Source organism: Carcharodon carcharias, chromosome 32 (assembly GCF_017639515.1).
Source record: "Carcharodon carcharias isolate sCarCar2 chromosome 32, sCarCar2.pri, whole genome shotgun sequence".
NCBI lineage: Eukaryota > Metazoa > Chordata > Chondrichthyes > Lamniformes > Lamnidae > Carcharodon > Carcharodon carcharias.
In genome coordinates this window covers 16,369,130-16,389,137 of record NC_054498.1, presented here as the reverse complement: position 1 = coordinate 16,389,137, position 20,008 = coordinate 16,369,130, and the positions used below count along the sequence as shown (strand labels likewise).

The window sequence follows — 20,008 nt, the reverse complement described above, 5'->3', positions numbered from 1 at the left end:
ACACACACGCCACACACAGGCACACACACACACACACACACACAGGCACACACACGAGCACACGCGCACACATGCACACAGGCACACACACACGTTTTTCAACAGTGTAACATGCACTAAGATCACTTAAAGTCCCAAAAGTCATTATTACTCCATTTCTCTAAGAAGGTCATTGAAAGTGTTGCTTTCACTGAAGAAGAAGAAATGAAGGGCAGAGGTTTCTGGTGATGAACTCAGAATGACAATCCACGTTTATGGCTTTTCAGTCGAAGCTGTGGTAGCCTCTGTAGTGAAGAAATATTGGCCCGGATCTTCCGGTCTTTGGATGGTGGTTACCATGGAGATACCCCAGATGTGCTGGGGGACTCCCTTGCAGGCCCCATGCGCTGACTACATGGGAATTGCCCTGGAGGTTTCAACTTCTGTCAGGCAATTACCCTGCACTGGACCCCTCAGAAACTCTGGCCAGAATTTTTACCTTGATGGGCCGGTGGGTGGGGGGGGGGGCGGCGGCTGGTGGGCAGCTGAACTCTGCCGCCGAAATGGGGCCCGCCGCCATTTTGAATGGGCAGGCCAATTAAGGCCGACCCAGCGGCCTGCCCAACAGGAAGTGCTATGTGCTCCCTGTGCGGGGGTGGGGGGGGGGGGGTGGGGGGTGGAGGGATTCCCCACCTGTCAAAGTGCGCTGTTTCACGCGCTTAGCGCACATCTCCCTAAGACTAAGTGCTGTCTCAGGGAGATTACTGACAATATAAAAATCTTTAAAAATAGAAAAATGTTAAAAATATTAACATGTCCCCCTCATGTGACAATGTCACACAAGATGGGACACGTTAATAAGAAGCACAGAAACTTTATTGAAGTTTTTAAAAACGGACATGATACCTCATCCCGCCAGTGGATGAGGTTTGATGTACTATCAAGAGCCCGCTGGAGCTCCTGGCCTGCCCGCCAGCCTTAAGGTTGGGCAGGCAGGGCCTTTCACAAGCTTAATTACCCTGTGAATGGCCTCAATTGGCCATTGACAGGTTGGCAGGCGGACAGCAGATTTCTCTGTCCGCCCACCTTCCTCAATATTTAAAGGGGCCGGGATGATGTTGGGGGTTCCTCCCGACATCATCCTGCGTCATCTTCCTGTTGGCGAGTGGGCCCCGCCCCCAAATTGCCGACGGGAATGTTCTGCCCTCTGAGTTAGACTTACTTAGCAGAGTCGTTACCCAGGAAAAGTTAGAAGGATTAAAACCAGTTCCGTTTCCTGGAATATACTGCTCAACCACCATCCCCCCCCCACCCCAGTCGACTCTCTATTGGACTCCCCGAATATACCCCTGACCCATCCACACTCAGAAACCCCAGTATCCCCCGATCTCCTGACTAAACCTCACCTTTGACTTCCTGCGCACTCCCCACCCCCCGACTACCATTGACCCCCACTCCTGCACTGTGATGGAAGGAGTCCAGGAGGAGGTATGGTCCACAATTCTCAGGTTCCCAGTTTGAAAGACTGGGTGAGAAATGTGGAACTCTGGTGAAAGTAAGTAAATAGTAACAGAGGATTTGGCCCATCATCTTACAGGTAAAATGAATTAGCCTCATTTTCTGGCTATTATGGATTTTTCAGGCAGGGTCCTCTCTCGTGCTGGGTGAGATGGCTTTCCATTGGCCTTCATATCTCCTCCCTGGGGTGCACTTAGAATAAATAAGATATTTGCTATCTCAAGCCAGTTTCTGTCATGTGACAACAGCATTGCTGTTTTCCGTTGCCATACAATGGGTTTATGGCAGATACAATTTTCACATAATGAGGAATAAATGACATAATGAGGAATAAATGACACAATTCACACCTGATTATAATAAAGTAGTTCCTTTACATCCCTCTTTGTGAGATTTCAAATTTACAGACACCAATTCTGGGGCAACCATTGTATACTGAGTTTCCATAAATATCCAAACAATAATAATTGTAGATTTCCCAAGTGATCTTCGCATCCTGATATCTCTTCAATGGAAGGTCCTCCTCAAGGATCTTTACATTTTAATGACTTTCCAGAGGCATGTTCAACCCTGAGTTAACCTTTGTCTCCTGAAGTCACCTGACACTCTGGAATCCATTTTGTCAAGGTAAATTGTCCACATTTTATGCTCCTTTGAAAAAGTAAAGTGTCCACCCTCATAGTAGGTTTCACAGGCATATGATGTGACTATAACAGCTCCCCACAAAAAGGAGAAAAACATGAAATTCCCTTTGTTACATCACAGAGAGGAAAACACAATAGCAAAACTCAGACACAGTTATTCCCATGCACTCCTTTGTGTCATGGTCATTCACCTTCCGCAGCTTACTTACATTTTGCTTACAAGTTGGGTTATACATTTAAGTTTAGATGAGGCAAAACTTAACACTTACTTTTTTTGGTTGTTGCGTTTGGCAGCTAGGAAAGCTAGGAATAAAAGGAAAAGAAATTTGGCACCTTCCATGTCTTTTCTACCTTTAAGTCTCTTTACATGTTGTCAAAAGGCACCTGGTGGCTCTTCAGATACGCTTTCACCGGAGACCATGTGTTTTGGTGTATGCACAGCTTCATGAAGTACCTAGATCCACGCAATGACTGTTAGCTTGTGACAAGATCTGTTCCTGTCTCTTGCTCCTATGCAAATTGTGGTCACTGTAGCCTGGGGGAGACAGTGGCACAGTAGTAATGTCGTTGGACTAGTAACCAAGACACTCAGGCTAATACTCTGTTAATATGGGTTCAAATCTCACCTCAGCAGCTTGTGATCTGGAATCAAAAACTAGTCTCAGTAATGGTGATCGTCAAGCTATTGTTGATTGTCATAAAAACCCATTAGGCTCACTAATGCCCTTTAGGGAAGTAAATCTGCCATCCTTAACCTGTCAGGCCTACATGTGTCAGATCTGTAGTAATATGGTTGACTCTGAAATGACTCCGTTCAATTGGGGATGGGCAACAAATGCTGGCCTGGCCTGTGACATCCACATCCTATGAAAGAATAAACTTAAAGGAGGACTGTAGATGTTTTCCCTACATGCAACTTTGCCTGAAAACACTTTAACCCTTCAATTGCTGTCTCCACAACTCATGTTTCAGGCAAAGTGGTAATTCTTATTTTGAGGGCGAATGGACCATCTGGATTAGTACACTTCAACTTATCATGCCTGGATAAATCAGTACGTGGATTTGTTATGCCTGTTGCCATCGTGAACACAGCCGAAACTGCAAGTGCAGAAACAGAAAGGTCTAGTCATACATTTCTTATAATGGATAGAGAGAAAGATAGCAGCTCAGTGAAGGTTGAATCTGAAATAATGTTTAGCTACTGAAATCGGTTTGTTTAACATGAACCTTCTATGATACTCACCAGCTGAATTCACAATAGGCAACAAAACCCTAAACTGCTGCTGGTGGACATTTGGAAGAGATCAGGGCCAGGATGATAATTCCATTGCCTTGTGGATAAACCCATAATCCCAAAAGTGGCCATTTTATGCATCTGTATGTAACCTGCACAGGGTTTAGTGCAGCCAAGTGGCTGCTTCAATTAGGGTGAAAGGCTGTGAGTGAACAACACAGACCTACATTGAAAACTTCAAAAACGAAGCATATGTTGCAGAATTAACAATGAAATATTTACCATTAAGCAACACAACCAGGACATACAAAGCACTGTAATATATTTGCTCTTTGAACATGTGAATTATTGCACAGTAACTTTTGATGTGGTGTCCAGAAAAACTAGCTGTCATGTTATTATAATGATATAATACCTCGAGCTTATTTACTGTACAAGACACAGGGTATCAATCGCTGACAAGGGATTTAATAAACATGTATGTTCATTCATTGAGACAAGGCACACGAGAATAGTTGCATAGAGGTATAAATTTTGAAGGTATCAGAGCTGTGTGTGTCTGCATGCTCTGTTCAAAGCAAAAGTGAAACTAAGACTGGGTCACATGACACATTTCCCTTCTAGTGATGTCATAGTGATATCCCTTAAGGGTATATTACAACACCAGCAACCTTGGTGTAATTTGGTGTGTATGCACTAAGCTAGCTAGTTTTCCATCTGATTGCTTGTCGATATTTTCATCCATCCATGTTTATTTGCATTGAGTAAATAAAACTTATCTGTTTAATTGCAGGAGACGGTGAGGAAGAGGACACAGAAGCAAGGACAGGTATGTTTATGAGTAGCAGTACTAACTGTGAGTTTTGTTACATAATTATGGCACTGCTGCATGGTGCCAGCACCCCATGAGGTAACTCATCCAAGTGACCACTTTTCACGTGTAATGATGGACAGTGGGGTTGATCTTGAGTGTCCTCACTTAAATCTGAATGATAATGGCCCCAAAATTGGATTGATGTCTACACCAGCCATGTAGCTGGTGCCATTTTTGGGTGTCCAAAGCACCTGCCTGATCCAGGCGATAGGCCCCTGTGGTGTAAATAGGACCCATATTGCTATTTTAGGTCAGAACCGGTCTGAACCTGTTCAGATCAGGTTCAGATCAGTTCCATTGGCGTCAGAAGAAACCTGCCCTACCAATGGTAAGTCTTAAATTATTTTCAGCCAATAACATAGATTTTTAAAATATAATCTGTGTTTTAATGTGGGACATGCAGCAACCAATTTGTTCACAGAAAGGTGTGATAACGGCCAGATATCAGGTGTTGTTAGGCAACACCTAATGTTGGAATTCAAAAAAACACAAATATTCAGGGAAGATAATATTGTCATAAATGGAGCACATGGACTGAATGCTCAGAAAGTGAAAAGAGAGAACTTGTATTCATTTAGCAACTGATCATTTCTTTGAGGTATGTCAAAGCATTTCACATCCACTGTATTAGTTTAATGTAGAGTGAGGTTATATTCCTGATCTTACTCATTCAGGGTCTCTAGTTTAGCAATGATTTTATTTCAATATGGGGAATTGCCTTTTGGGAAATCTTGGATACATTCTCTGTATTATTTCTCAATTATACACAGTTACTGACATCCCCACTAAATTGTCCCTTATGCCTCCGACAATTTGAAACAGATTGGGGAGGCGGTAACGAAGTGGTATTGTCACTGGACTAGTAATCCAGAGACTCAGGGTAATGCTTTAGGGACCCAGGTTTGAATCCTACCACAGCAGAAGGTGGGTTTCAACTCAATTAATAAACATCTGGAATTAAAAGCCTCATGATGACCATGAAATTGTTGTTGATTGTAAAAATCCATCTGGTTCACTAATGTCCACTCGGGAAGGAAATCTGCAATCCTTACCTGGTCTAGCCTGCATATGACTCCACAGCAATCTGGTTGACCCTTGTGTCAAACCACTAGAAAGTCAATAGGAATGAAACCAAACAGAGCACCTGGCATTGACCTAGGCACTGGAAATGACGATGGCAAACTCAGAAGTATTTTGCTGTTCCTTCACTGTCGCTGGGTCAAAATCCTGGAACTCCCTCTCTAACAGCACTGTGGGGGTGTACCTACACCACATGGACTGCAGTGGTTCAAGAAGGCAGCTCACCACCATCTTCTCAAGGGCAACTAGGGATGGGCAATAAATGCTGGGCCATGAATGAATAAAAAAATAATAATCTTATGCTGCTAGTTATATAAGAGGAGCAAGTCTTCCTGCTGACTTCAATGTTTAGGATCATAAATTTAACAGGAACAGATTTCCTCCTGTTGCTATACACTAATGCCCTTCTAAACATTCTAGAAGTATGCCTTTGTGAATTCACTAGAATAACACAGAGGAATTTATTCAGATATGTGAATTTGTGACCCAAAGTAGGGAGTTAAGCAAAGCAAAAAGAAATTGAAAACAAATGATGCAATGGTTGGAAAAGGAGCTGGACTTGTTTAAGACCATTCATGTTTATTGCTGAAAAAAGAGACACTGCGCATGTTTCAGGTAAACAAAATAAGTGATAGTCATTCACTGACTCGTTCCTCAGGGCAATGCCTTGACCAATCAGGTTCAAGCCACCTGGTTTAAATTTTGAATTTTCCATGGTAATGCCCCTTGCCAATCAATCAGCCCTCTCTTCACATACAGTATAAATTGTTGTTTTCCCCTTATATGGTATTCTTGCGAATTGTCCTCATGAGTGCAAGATGAAAAGCTTAGCAGCATGCTTCTTTTTTCAGCAATACTCAAGTTCTGTACTACCAAATGACTATTTACCATACGTCACAAAATTGTATCTTGCTAAAAAGAGAGACATGTTGCTGAAGTTTGTTGTCTTGCATGCATCAGGACAAACACAAGAATGCCAAATTTCAAACGATCACAACTATTAACACTACAGGAGAAAAGGGTGCTGATTGGATGGCAAGTTGATCTGAAACAGCTGAAACATTGCCATGAAGGAAGCACAGTTTGAAATTTGGCATTCTTGTGTTTGCCCTGATGAGTGCAAGATGAACAGCTTTGGCAACAAGTCCACTTTTGCAGCAATATTCAAGTTGTGTACTACCAAAGTTTGTTTATAAAGCCTGACATTTTATAACCTATTGGTAGCACAGTGGTTACTTCACGACGCAAGTAACCCAGGGACATGAATTCAAATCTTACCATGACAGCTGAGGAACTTAAATTAAGTTAATTAAATAAATCTGGACCAACATGCTAGTATCAGAAATAGTGACCGATGGAGCTTCTGGATTGCCATTAAAAAAACCCATCTGGTTGACACATGCCCTACGGGAGAGGAAATCTGCCATCCTTACCTGGTCTGGCCTATATGTGACTCCAGACCCACAGCATTGTGATTGACTTGTAATTGCCCTCAGTTGTATAGAAATGGGCATTAGATGCTGGCCTTTCCAGCATTGCCCGCCACATCCTCTGAATGAATCAAAGAAAAAAGGATGATATGTTTTTAGTCAAGAAAACCTGGCACTTTATTGAATGTTGGCCTACAGCAGAGGAGTAGAAAATATCTTAGTCGATAACTGCCATAAAACCTGATCCCCAGTTGATCATTGCCTTATAATGACTCAGTGTTTCTCATTGAATTTTTTTTTATCTCTGCCAGTTTTGTAATGTAGACTTTTGAGAACTAACGTGATGCCCTCACTAAAATGTGAGCCTCTTGTTAAAGGAAAGCTAACAGCTATAGCAAGTGCCTTCAACAGTCATGGTCAGTTAAGGGCTTGCAGTGATTAACAAGTGACAACTCCATATGGGAGCAGACAAGCAATGCAAAACGTATCCTTTTTATAGATTTTCGATCCTCATTAAGCCAAAGGCTGACAGGGTAGGAGAATGGAACATTAGTTCCACAATATAAAGCACTTAATGTAAATTCCTCTTTGGGACATTGGTAAGATTTTCCGTCCACAGATACCTAAATAGGCAGTCGACTAGTCATAAGTAATTTTAAGATGGTTTATTAAGAAACAACAGTTTAGATACGATATATTAACGAATTAGATAGAAAAAGTATCCAACCCATAAAAGCTGTGATAACAGCATTCTGCTCTCTAATAGAAGTGTTAGGAAACTCTTCCCTCGATCTCTCGATCTTCATTGTCCTCCTCCTCCTCTGGTCCATCTCCTATCTGAAGAAGGCAGCTGCCCAGTGAGCACTGCCACCTCACCAGCAACTCAGCCGCTTACCACCAACCAATGGACACAGGACAGGTACTCAAAACGTCAGAGTGGTCACCACCTGTCTTGTGCGTCACCCTGCTCAAGGTCAGCTTTTTAGTTTACATTTTGCTGAGGGTCATATCTTGTCAATTTTAAACGATTGCAATGATAAGGGGGTGCTCAAGACACCATCCTAATAGTTTAGGTGTCAACATGGCAGCCTGAACTAAGACTATTTAGAGACCAAAGTGTTTAGAAATCTTTTTTCCAGAGAGAGAATCAATGCTGCTTAGCTAATCCCATAAAATGCAGAAAATATCTAATTTTAAAGACCCCATTTCTTGCACACAGTGCAAATAGATCATATCCAACTTTAACTTTAATTACAGGGATGGCACTAAAAGCTACATGGTGCCAAAAACCACAGGTGCCCTGATGCACATAGGGCTCATTAAAGTGCAAGACAATTGGCTGCATGCATGGTCACATATCTACAAACTACATGGCCAGATGCAGTTAGGATAAAATCCATCCAATATTATTTGAAAGCTAAATAGATTGGCAGGACACAAAGAGAACAGCTGCCAGAAAGGTTCTTCGAAAGGGGGACTACCCATAGAGTGCTTCTCATTGATCAATATGGTCAATAAGATTATTCACCATTAATAAGAAGCAACAGTAGCAGCATTATGTATACGTGTCTTTAATGTAGAAAAACATCACATTGTGTTGACCAAGGCATAATCAAGAAAGTAGATGCCAAGCAAAAACAGATGTTTGGAGCTGTGCCCTAAATCTTGGTCAAAGAGAAATGTTTTCAGGGGAGTCTGAATGTGTTAATGCCGGGGGTGCAGTATGTAGTGTAAAGGGTTAATGTTTATGCTAATTAGACAATGACGTTAATAATGATATAAGCATGGCATCAGTTCAGATGACCAAGAGACTTGAAGGAGCAGCTCGCAGAACAGTCTGCGTAAACAGTAGTGTTTCTTACCACGTGGACTTGGTTGTAAATAGTCAAAAAAAAGCTCAATACAGCCTATGTCTAAGTCACTCAGTGTTAGAGAAACCTCACTCAGCCCAAAACCAACACAAAGCATAGGACAGTGACCCAATCTGCAGTAGCAGCACTGGACGAAGCAGTTTAAAAATAGCTGATGCCACAGGTTTGAAATCCACCGGAGAAAACCTTGAAACATCAATTTAAAAGCAGAAGTTCGACTTCACAAGGAAGAAGGAAGAGAAAATGAGACAAACCTTGGTCGGTGGCAGAAGGTGAACCAGGGCAAATGTCTGCGTCGATTGAACATTCACTATCCCTTCCATAGCCCTTGAAACACATCGAGGGTCTGCAGCCGGGGCAATGACGGGAGCTCTGGAGGTACCAGTTTGAAAGGTAACAAACAGCTTAAGGCTTTCAGGAGAAGGCACAAAAGCACCAGATCAGTACCTTTCTGTAGGCCATTGGGCCCATAGCAGACAATGTCCTGATGTGGCATGGAGTCGAGGAGACCTCGGCATCCTGCAAGGAGGTTCTGAGGGTGTTTTATACCTCCTTCAGCCTAAGAGCTGGCAAGATTCAAACAAAGAAGCCAGAGGCTGTGTGAATCCATTAATTCATTTATCAATGACCTCTACAGACTAGCCAGTAATTGCAGCTATAGAGGCTTCAAACGAGTAAATCCGTGATGGTATAGTAGTCAGCATGCTTGATGAGATACTACCAGACTTCTTACAAACTAAAGATGATTTAACTTTAGAAAAGGCTGTATAGTATGCAAGGCAGAAGGAGCTGCGGAAACAGAACTGGGGCATGTTTTGGGGAGACTCTGAGACTCTGGGGGCGGGGGGGGGGTGGTGTTGATCCATTATGTAGGCTGAAAGTTGGGAGCCCTGTCCACCACAAAGCCCACCAAAACAGCTGCAGGAATAGAAAGGACCATTTCATCCACTTCAAAATACTCCCAATGTGGTACCTAAACAAACTGCATCACTGAGAAGATTGCTCAGCAGGGGGAGCTGAATGCATTCTCTGTGGCAAGACAGGACATTTTCAACAATTCTGCAGGTCCAAACTACTAAAGAAAGAAATCTGGAGCAAGGTTCTAACAACTTTAAAGTCCGTTAAATCAGGAATTATGCTATGGAAGCTGTAGTTTTCCTGGGAGAAATAAAATATCCCGATAAGTCCTAGTCTGTCGAACTGGAAGTCAAAGGATACAGAGCAGAATTTAAAGTGGACACGGGAACTGGAGTCACAGTCTTATTGGACAAGTTGGACTGGCTTAAAGAAGTTGCAATCCAACCATCCAAAATAAAACTACAAGGACCAGGCTGTTCACCCTCCCCCTTCAGAATGTCCTGCAGCCACTCAGTGACATCCCTGACCCTTGGCATGAGGGAGGCAATATACCATCCTGGTGTCACATCTGAGGCTGCAGAAAAGTTTATCTGTTCCCCTTACGATAGAATCACCTATCACTATTGCTCTCCCACACTTTTTTTTCTCTCCCCCACCAACCCCCCCGTGCAGCTGTGCCACTCGTGATGTCACTGACTTGGCTCTCACTGCTTTCCCCTGAGAAACCATCTCCCCTAATAGTATCCAAAACAAAAAACCTGTTAGAGAGGGAGATGGACCCAGGGGACTCCTGCACTACCTGCCTAGTGCTTTTACTCTGTCTGGTGGTCACCCATTCTCTCTCTGCCTGTGCACTTTTTACCTGCAGTGTGACCACCTCACTGTACGTGCTATCCATGAAGATCTCATCCTTGCGGATGCTCCACTGTGACTCCAGCTGCAGCTCCAGCTCCGAAACATGGATTTTGAGTAGCGGCAGCTGGAGGCGCATCCTGCACACGTGACTGACCTGGGCACTGGAAGTGTCCCTGACTTCCCACATCACACAGGAGGAGCATTCCACTTGGCCGAGCTGCCCTGTCACTGCTTACCCCTCAATTACTCCCTTTACTTTTACTTCCTCTAGTTTGGAGAATATTAAGGACAGAAAAAATACTCACCAGGTCCTACTTACCAAGGCCGCTGCTCTTCTTACAGAGGAAAGGTAGAAAATGAAAGGAATAATGATCAGTGAGAGCAATGAGCTGTTGAAGCCTTGCACTACTTAGTTATCTGGCATAGTGAACCCAGACAAGACAGACTGTTGTAAATTGGAATCCAAGGCCTTGAGAGCCCCAGTGACAGTATTCATGATGGAAGCTATTCCAGAGCTCAAACCTTGGCGAAGGGGTTTTCACTGTCGAAGTCCCTGTGCAAGTGGTTTTCTGCAGCTTGGTCAGGCAGCAATAGTGGCTTCTAGAATCATCCATACTTGTCTTTGATCTACAAGCTGCTGGCTGCATGAAAAACTGACACTGAGCTACCAAACTATGTTCGTGTGCATCATTTACGTAGCCTCAGTCCCTGGGCTGAGCAGTTGAAAGAACTCATGAGTTACCCTTTGGCCAGCAGATTGCAATGCACCCAATTTCACCTCCATTTGCTCCTCCACACTTTTTATTTATTCATGGGATGTGGGCGTCACTGGCAAGGGAAACTGGGCTTTGGAAGGATGACAATCCCAGCAGTGTAGCGCTCTTTCAAGTCTACACTGAAGTGTCAGCCTAGATTACATGCTCAAGTCTCTGAAGGGGACTTGAACCCACAACATTCAGTCTTCGAGTTGAGAGCGCTATTCACCAAGCCGCATGCCAAGCAGACGGTGATAAGGAGATAAAAATACGAAAGGGTTATATTAGCCATGTACTTGGATAGAGGCCACTGACTACATTATTGTCACTGCACCTATTGCATTGGCACTCCATTCTTATAAGGCAGGGACCTGCAACCTTTCAGAAGCGGCGTGCCAAGTCTTCATTTATTCAATCTAATTTAAGGTTTCGCATGCCAGTAACACATTTTAACATTTATAAGGTCTCTCTTTGTAATTAAACTATTGTTGTAAGTAAAGTAAATAAGGTGTTTAAAATGCTTAAGAAGCTTCATTTGAAATGAAATGAAAATGCAGATCTTACCAGTTGCGTGTGATCCTTGCCCTTGCTTTCTCTTGCTTTCCCCGCCACCCCCCAGCCCCCGATGTCCAGCATGTATTTGGATATTTTAAGCTGCACACAGGCTTCTGGATGATCAGCGGTTAACCTGCCCCGAGAGGGACAGAGGACTGACCTCACGGGCTGAATTTTATGGCCCTGTTTTGGCAGGGACGGGTCTGTAAAATGCAGCGAGCCATTGCAAACCCCGTTGACTTCAGCGGGAACGTAAAATCCCGCTGCCGTAAAATTCTGCCCCAGGTGTGAAAATACTTGTTCACACAGGTATTTGGACGTAAATGCTGAAAGCATGGCAAACTCAATTTTCTTCAAACAGTTAAACTTCACCGTCAGGGACACCTAACAGGTCAGAATAGAGGCCCCGTGACCTCTCTTGGCAGCTTCGAGTGCGCTCCACAGATCTCTGAACCTAGATGCCCACGATTCTGAATGGACATCTAACTTTGCTTTCTTCGAGGCTGTCGTTTTGTCGAATGTACCCCTCAATTTACAGTGGGGAGCAAGACACGACAACCACAAACGCGGTCCACTCTTCCGCATTACATGATACTGATATAATTGGGACTTAAGAACATCTCAGTAATGAATAGAGCACAGGCATTTGCTATTTACAAGCTGTACGTCTTTTATCAAATAATCGTACTTTCTCGGGATAAGTAAATGACCAAATGTTTTCTTCTTCAGAACTTTGTGCCATTAATTGGACTAGCAGTCTGAGTGCCGCTCAAAGTCATCTCCCTTGCCGCCTTCGACATGCCTGCCATAGGTTGCTGAGTCCTATGAGATGGTGTAGAGGATGTATGTTGATGCTACTTCTCTTGCAAGCCGATTAGAATATACAATGTTGGGGCTTGGGGGGTGGGGGGGGGGATCAGACTGTCGTAGGCCTGCAAGAGCAAGAAACCGGGCGGGCAGGATGACTTAGTTACGCGGGAGCTGAAATTTGGGGGGGGTGGGGTTTTGTGGCTTGGAGTGGGGTCGGCAATGCGGCGGAGTGGAAGAGGGATCCAAGGCAGGGCAGAGGACGGTGGGGGGGTCAGGGGCATGGAGGAGTGGAGATGGTCAGGCCTTGGCATCCTGGGTGTGCCCGGCATGGTGGGGGTGGTCAGTCAAGGTTTGAAAACGAGGGGCCTAAAGGGCCTTGTCATTGCTGCCCATCTCAGGGTGTTCATGGGATGGGGGGTGTTGCTGCCTAGGCTTTTATTGCCCATCCCTAATGGTCCTTGGGGAGGGAGTGCCCTGCGAGGCTATTTCAGAGTCAGCCACATTTCTATGGGGGTCTGGAGACACCAGACCACGTAAGGACAGCAAATTTCCTTCCCTAAAGGAAGGGCATTAGTGAACCAGATGGGTTTTAATGTGTTTGTGGCAGGACAGCCACAATTACAATTGACAATGTTTTCACTTTAAATCTGCAATGGTGGGATTTGAACCCGGGTCCCCAGAGCATTACCCTAGGTCTCTGGAATATTAGTCCAGTGACAATACCACCTCACCACCGCCTCCCTTTGTTTAGCTTCTCCTTGAATACATCTATACTATTCGCCTCAACTTCTCCCTGTGGTAGCAACCTCCACATTTTCTCTACTGCCTAAGTTAAGAAGCTCCTTCTGAATTCCTTATCTGACTTTTGGTGACTGTCACATATAGATGGCCTCTAGTTTTTGCTGATCCTTACAAGTGGGAACACTGGCCAGGATTTTCTGGTCCCGCCAGTGGTGGGCAATGCCACAGATGGGACGGGAGAATTTGGAGAGAGGCCAAATGTGACCCGTTTTCCCGTCCTGGCCACAACACTGCATGTCGCTGGCGGGACTGGAAAATCCCACCAATTATCTGCTCTGCCAGCACCTTTCATAATGTTACAGATCTCAAATAGGTCACTCCCTCAGATAGAAATGGAACATCATAAGAAAGAGGAGCAGAAGCAGGCCATTCGGCCCCTCAAGCCTGCTCCGCCATTCAATAAGATCATGGTTGATCTGCCCCAGGCCTCAACTCCTCTTTCGTGTCAGCTCCTCATATCCCTCAACCTCCCGATATTTCAAAATTCTATCTACCTCATCTTTGAATACTTTCAATGAGGTAGAGAATTCGAGACATTCACTACGCTCTGAGAGAAGAAATTCCTTTGCATCTCAGTTTTAAATAAGTGTCCCCTTATTCTGTAACTATATCCCCTAGTTCAAGATTCCCCCACTAGTGGAATCACCTTCTTAACATCTACCCTGTCAAGTCCCCTCAGAATCTTGTACGTTTCAATAAGATCACCCCTCATTCTTCTAAACTCTAATGAATAAAGACCTAACCTGTTTAGCCATTCTTGATAAGTCAACTCCATCATCCCAGGATTCAGCCCAGTGAATCTCTTTTAAATTGCCTCCAATGCCAGTATATCCTTTCTTAACTATAGTGACCAAAACTGTACACAGTACTCTAGATGCAGCCTCACCAACACCCTGTACAGTTGTAACAAGACTTCCTTATTTTTAAACTCTGACTCCCAAGCAATACAGGCCAAAATTCCATTTGCCTTCTTAATTACTTGCTGCAGCTGCATGCTAACTTTCTGTGTTTCATACACAAGAACACCCAGATCCCTCTGCGCTGCACTTTTTTTGGAGTCTCTGTCCATTTAAATAATAGCCTGCCTTTTGATTCTTCCTACCAAAGTGAGTGACCTCACACTTTCCTACATTAAACACCATCTGCCAAGTTTTTGCCCACTCACTCAACCTGTCTATATCTCCTTGCAGATCCCTTCTGTACTCAGGAAACATGCCCTCCCACCTATTTTTGTATCATCAGCAAATTTGGATACATTGCACTCTGCCCCCTCCCCCAAGTCATAAATATAGATAGTAAATAATTGAGGCCCTAGGACTGATCCTTGTGGCACTCCACTAGTTACAGCTTTCCAACCTGAGAACGACCCATTAATCCTGACTGTCTGTCCTCTGTGTGTTAACCAATCCTCAATCCAGGCCAATACATTACCCCCAAAAGCGTGAACTTGCACAATGACCTTTTATATGGCACCTTGTCGAATGCCTTGTGGACATCCAAATACACTATATCTACCGGTTCCCTTTTATCAACTCTGCTTTGTTATATCCTCAAAGTTATAAGAGTATGAGGAGTGAAGTGTGCCATCCAAGTAGTCAGACCAGCAGCCACTTTGTGTGAGTGTACAGTACTTCTAGGACAGAATTTTGCCCCTCGGTTGGCGGGTGGGCCCCACCAGCTTGGCAGCGAGCGGATAGCCGAACTCCGCCGCCGAGAAGGGGCCCACCGCCATTTTGAATGGGCAGGCCAATTAAGGCCCGCACAGTGGCCTGCCTGACAGGAAGCGCTATGTGCTTCCTGTGCGGAGGGGAGGGATTCCCCATCTGTCAAAGTGCGCTGTTTCACGCACGCGCGCGCTGCTCCCTGAGGCTAAGTGCTGTCTCAGGGAGATTACTGACAGTGGATGAGGTTTCTTGTATTATCAGAAGCCCGCTGGGGCTCCTGGCCTACCCGCCAGCCTTAAGGTTGGACGGGCAGGGTCTTTAATTATCTTAATTACCCTGTCAATGGCCTCAGTTGGCCATTGACCGGTCGGCGGGCGGACAGCTGATTTCGCTGTCGGCTCGCCTTCCCTAATATTAAAGGGGCTGGGATGATGTCAGGGGTTCCTCCCAACATCATCCCGCATCATTTTCCCGTCGGCGAGCGGGCCCTGCCCCCAAATCACCGATGGGAATATTCAGGCCCTGGTGCTTTTCAGTCTTAGTGACATGTTCTCAGCTGACAGTGAGTTACTATTAAAATGCCTTTTCAGACATTGTTAAAATAGGCAAAGTGTGAATGCACTTACCTTGGCAACCTTACAAAGCCAGCAAAAGGCTTCCATAGGGTAATACTATTCTTGTGAGGAAGCAGGTAAAAGAGCATTAACTCACGGTGTTCTCTCCCTCCAGGGTACTCTGTTGCTACTCTTGACTGGAAGGAGTTTCTCTCTTCCCTGTAGGAATATATTGGAATACACCTTTCTGCTTTTCCATTTGACCACTGCCATTTTGTACATTTGGAGGCATTTCCCCTTGAAGCCTGACTTACATCAGCCCTTTAAGAGCTGCTGGTGCCCTTTAATCTGCCTCCAATCCCCGACATGCTCCCAGTATGTCATACACTCTCTGTCAAGTGTGATGGCAACTTGTCAGTGCGCAAAGTGGTCTGCTCATCACGCTGTAGATTTGTGCAGCGCCAAGGGAGTCGTAGTCCCGTGAAGCTCCTTGAGACATTTTTGCTCCATTAAAGGCACTATTTAAATTCAAGTTGTTGCGTATCTCAGACCAATCCAGAACCAATCAAAGGGCAGAAGCGATAAACCAACTAGAAAACTAAACGTGTGTCTACACTGAACCAATCAGACATGTGAACAAGAGAAACAAATCCTTAGTCAATTTGGCTCCACCTTTATGTAGTTGGTTAACGAAGTCAAACATTTGTTTGTACGGCATCTCTCGGTCCTATTAGTTTATTCTCCAGAGTGCTTAACTGCCCTTTTAGGCAGTTAGATATCTCAGCATGCCAATGAGATGTGACTGAGTAATCCATTTTAACCAGCAACAATTTACATGCAAAATTGGAACTTTTGAATATTGAATATTGAAAATATCCTGAGCTGAAGGAATGGAGAGCTTCAGGATTAATTGGATAAGCAGCAAGTGGCAAATACCATTTTCACTGCCACTTTATCAATAGTGAGTTTGAACTTGCTTAGTTAATTGTTTTTATTTATCATTAAGCCAACCTCGCAAATCTGACTTAAATATTTCAAAGGCTTCAGAACAGAATTGAAATTCAGTTAATAGAAGTCATTGAACTCTGGAATGAGTGTGCAAGTCAGAATAATTCATATTGAAATGCTTCCAAAAATCGAAAGATGAACTTAGTGCTTCTAAGATCCTCCCAATTTACTGTCAATGGTCTGTTAGTGGGGAGAGGGCATTTAACTATGGGCACATGACAAGCCAGCCCTACTGTTAATTAATATAAATAATAATAAATATAAATAAAAACAGGAAATGCTGGAAAATCTCAGCATGTCCGACAGCATCAGTGGGGAGAGAAACAGAATTAACGCTTTGAGTCCACATGACTCTTCTACTGTTAACTGTTTTGTTCTGAGATCCAGTGTAGACTGGCACCTATATTTATTAACAGCAATGATTCAATGGATCCCTTTGTTTCCCTCCTTTGATCTATAGGCTTTTAAAACCAAAGCCATAGTGTCACCTAAACGTGACGTTTTGCTTTATCCTCTCTGCCCTTTTTTTCAAGCCGTCTTTTCCTTCACAGTGTGCCTCTGCCCCGTGTTGCACCCTGTCAGCGATGGGTGGGTGGGGTGATGTGCCATATTTGCCAAAGTCAATGTAACCAGTAGCTTGGACCACGCGGCATCCCATTCGCTAAGGAGATAGCATAATCCAGCCAAAGTCTTTACCATCCTAGCCACTAACCCACCAGGATCTGGATTATTTTGTTCATCCCAGTCTCTACTGCTGTTTGACGCAAATATTTTTGCACTATTAGCCCATCCTCATCACTAAAATCCGTTACCATATCGGAACTTATAGAGAGAGAGACTGACGCCAAGATAGTCAGGTCACCTGCACTGGGCGTGCTCATAGCATGAATACATTAAAATTATAAAGGGAAATCAGTGCAATGAATTATTTACAGATACATAAACAAGTAAACAAGTCTCTTGGTAAAAATGGACTCTTTTCTGTCCTTTAAACGATGCCTATGAATGAAGGCTAACAAGTGGTTAATATCTTCTGCGTCTAATGTGCTGGGGACTTCAGCATAGTGGTTAAATGTGGGAAGGGGGGGGTGCTGGGGGGAGGGGTGGGAGGGGGAGTGATATCTCGGGGGTCTCACATTATGGATAATGACACTAAGGATCAACTCAATGGGGAATTGATTTCGATTGTACAACTCCAATTTTACGACGATTTGCCAACGAACCGGGTCAGGGGTGGGGGGAATGAGGAACCTTTTATTTTCCCACTTGGATCTTTCTGATGAGAAACCGAGGCCCCATATACCCTCTCAGGTATGTTACTACGGCACTGTTTTGAAGAAGAGGAGGAGTATTTGGTGACCTGACCAACATTTATCACTCAACTAACCTCACTAAAACAGATGATCCGATCGTTGTCTTTTTGCTGTCTGTGAACTTTTTGCCATGTGCATATTTGTTGCTGAGGCTCCTACATTACATCAGTGGCTACACTCCAAACATTGGCTGTAAGGGGCTTTGAGATATCATGTGGTTATGAAAGGCACTGGAGGAACGTAAGTTCTTTATTCTCTCCTTTCCTTTCATAGAATCATGAAACAGCTACAGCACAGAAGGAGGCCATTCAGCCCATCATGCCCTGCTGGCTCTGTGCCACTTCTTATTCCCATCCTTGCCCCCTAGCTCTGAAAAATATTCCTCTTCAAATGCGTAGCCAACTCTCTTTTGAAAGCGGCTACTGAATCTTCCTGTGCCACACGCTCCGGCAGTGCATTCCAGATACTAATCGCTCGCTGAATTTTTTAAAAAATCCTCATGTTGCCTTTGGCTCATTTGCCATTTACCTTAATTAATTTAAACAAAAAAAGCCACCCGTGCACATAAAGTATTATTTGCACCCATGATATTAACCAACCTTCAGTTCAAAGAATCAGAAGCTGAGGGATTTGCAGCCACCGTGTGGTTCCAAAACCTAGCGTAACATACACTTTGACTGAAACTTTATCAACATATATAACTATAACGGAACAGTCTTGTGTATTCGTAACAGACCTTTGGTCAACCCTGCCTTTTCTGGTGTTTCCAGGCACTTACAAACACAAATTAGAAGCAGGAGTAGGCCACTCGGCCCCTCGACCCTGCTCTGTCATTCAATAAGATCATGGCTGATCCAAGTGTTACCTCAACCCCACATTCCTGCCCACCCTTTCATCCCCCTGTTAATCAAGATTCTATCTAGTTCTGCCTCAAAATTATTCAGAGACTCTGCTTCCACCACCTTTTGATGAAGAGTTCCAACCCTCTGAGAGGAAACATTTCTCCTCATTTCTGTAATTGAGTTTATATCCCACAATCAGCTGTGGTGGGATTTGAACACACGCCCCCAAAGCATGAGCCCGAGCCTCTGGATTAGCAGCCGAGTGATGTTACAATTATGCCACCACCATATCCTTGAGATCTGCACATATCTGGAGAGGAGGGGGGATAGACTTGTTGCTGGACTTTGAATCTGAAGGTGAAGTACGATGAGCATTATGACCATAAATGCACCAGCAGAATTTATTTATGAAATATAATCTGTTAATCTGCAGCTTGCCAACAGAGGTTCCATTTTATCATGACATTTCCTGAAATCTGGAGAAATCTCTTTTGAATAATCGAAAGAGGTTGATGGGGGTAGAGGGAAACTATTTTCTCTGGTGTGGAGAGTTCAGAACAAAGGGGCATTACCTTAAAATTCAAGCCAGGCTGTGCAGGGTGGGTGAAAGGAGAGGGAAGCAGGAAATGGATGGTGGATATAATGGGCTGGATGCGGGATGCATAAGGGCTTCACAGGACAGACAAGACATGGAGCTCCATGGCACTAACCTTCTGGGAAGAAGATGATCAAATAATTCAGAGGTGATGTCAGGAAGCACGTTTTCTCACAAAGGGTAGTAGAAATCTGGAAGTCTCGCCCACAAACTGCTGTTGAGTCTGGAAGTCGTTCGAAAAATTGAAATTTTTTTTGGCAAGAGCATTACGGGTTATGGAGCAAAGGTTATGGAGTGATCAATCATGATTTAATTGAATACTAGAACAAGCTCGAGGGCCTCTTGTTCCTATGTTACTTAGCCTTTTGAGAGTTTGTGGGTCGCGCACTACATTCGGGAAAGTCAGCAGGTGTAATACTGTGGAGGGGGGGATACATTGTCAACTCAACTGTCGGGTGCAGACTCGATGGGCCGAAGGGCCTCTTCTGCACTGTGAGATTCCATGATTCTGTGAACTGGTACGCACCTTATGGACATTAGAAAGCAAAATTGTGTTAAGGAATATAATGAGCATGTAGTGTACCTGAAGTACAATTGGTGACTTTAATAATTCCCTTCACTGTATATGATGTATTGAAACCAGATGGGAAAATAAAACAAGAGATCTGTTTCAACCCAGTTCTAATGATACCCTGAATACATAAATACCACACTTATTACTGCAGAGTGAATGTTTATAATGTTGTCTGGATGCCACATATGTTGACT

At 44.0% G+C, this 20,008-nt stretch overlaps 1 protein-coding gene across 5 annotated transcripts in view; it reads left to right on the top strand.

Annotated features, from left to right (window-relative positions):
• cd276 (CD276 molecule) overlaps window positions 1-20,008 on the top strand; it is a 518,869-nt gene that overhangs the window by 439,932 nt on the left and 58,929 nt on the right. For all 5 annotated transcript variants that reach the window (XM_041178516.1, XM_041178515.1, XM_041178513.1 and 2 more), the window contains one exon: window positions 4,169-4,204. In XM_041178516.1, coding sequence (XP_041034450.1) covers window positions 4,169-4,204 — 36 coding nt within the window. The remainder of the gene's footprint in view (window positions 1-4,168; window positions 4,205-20,008) is intronic.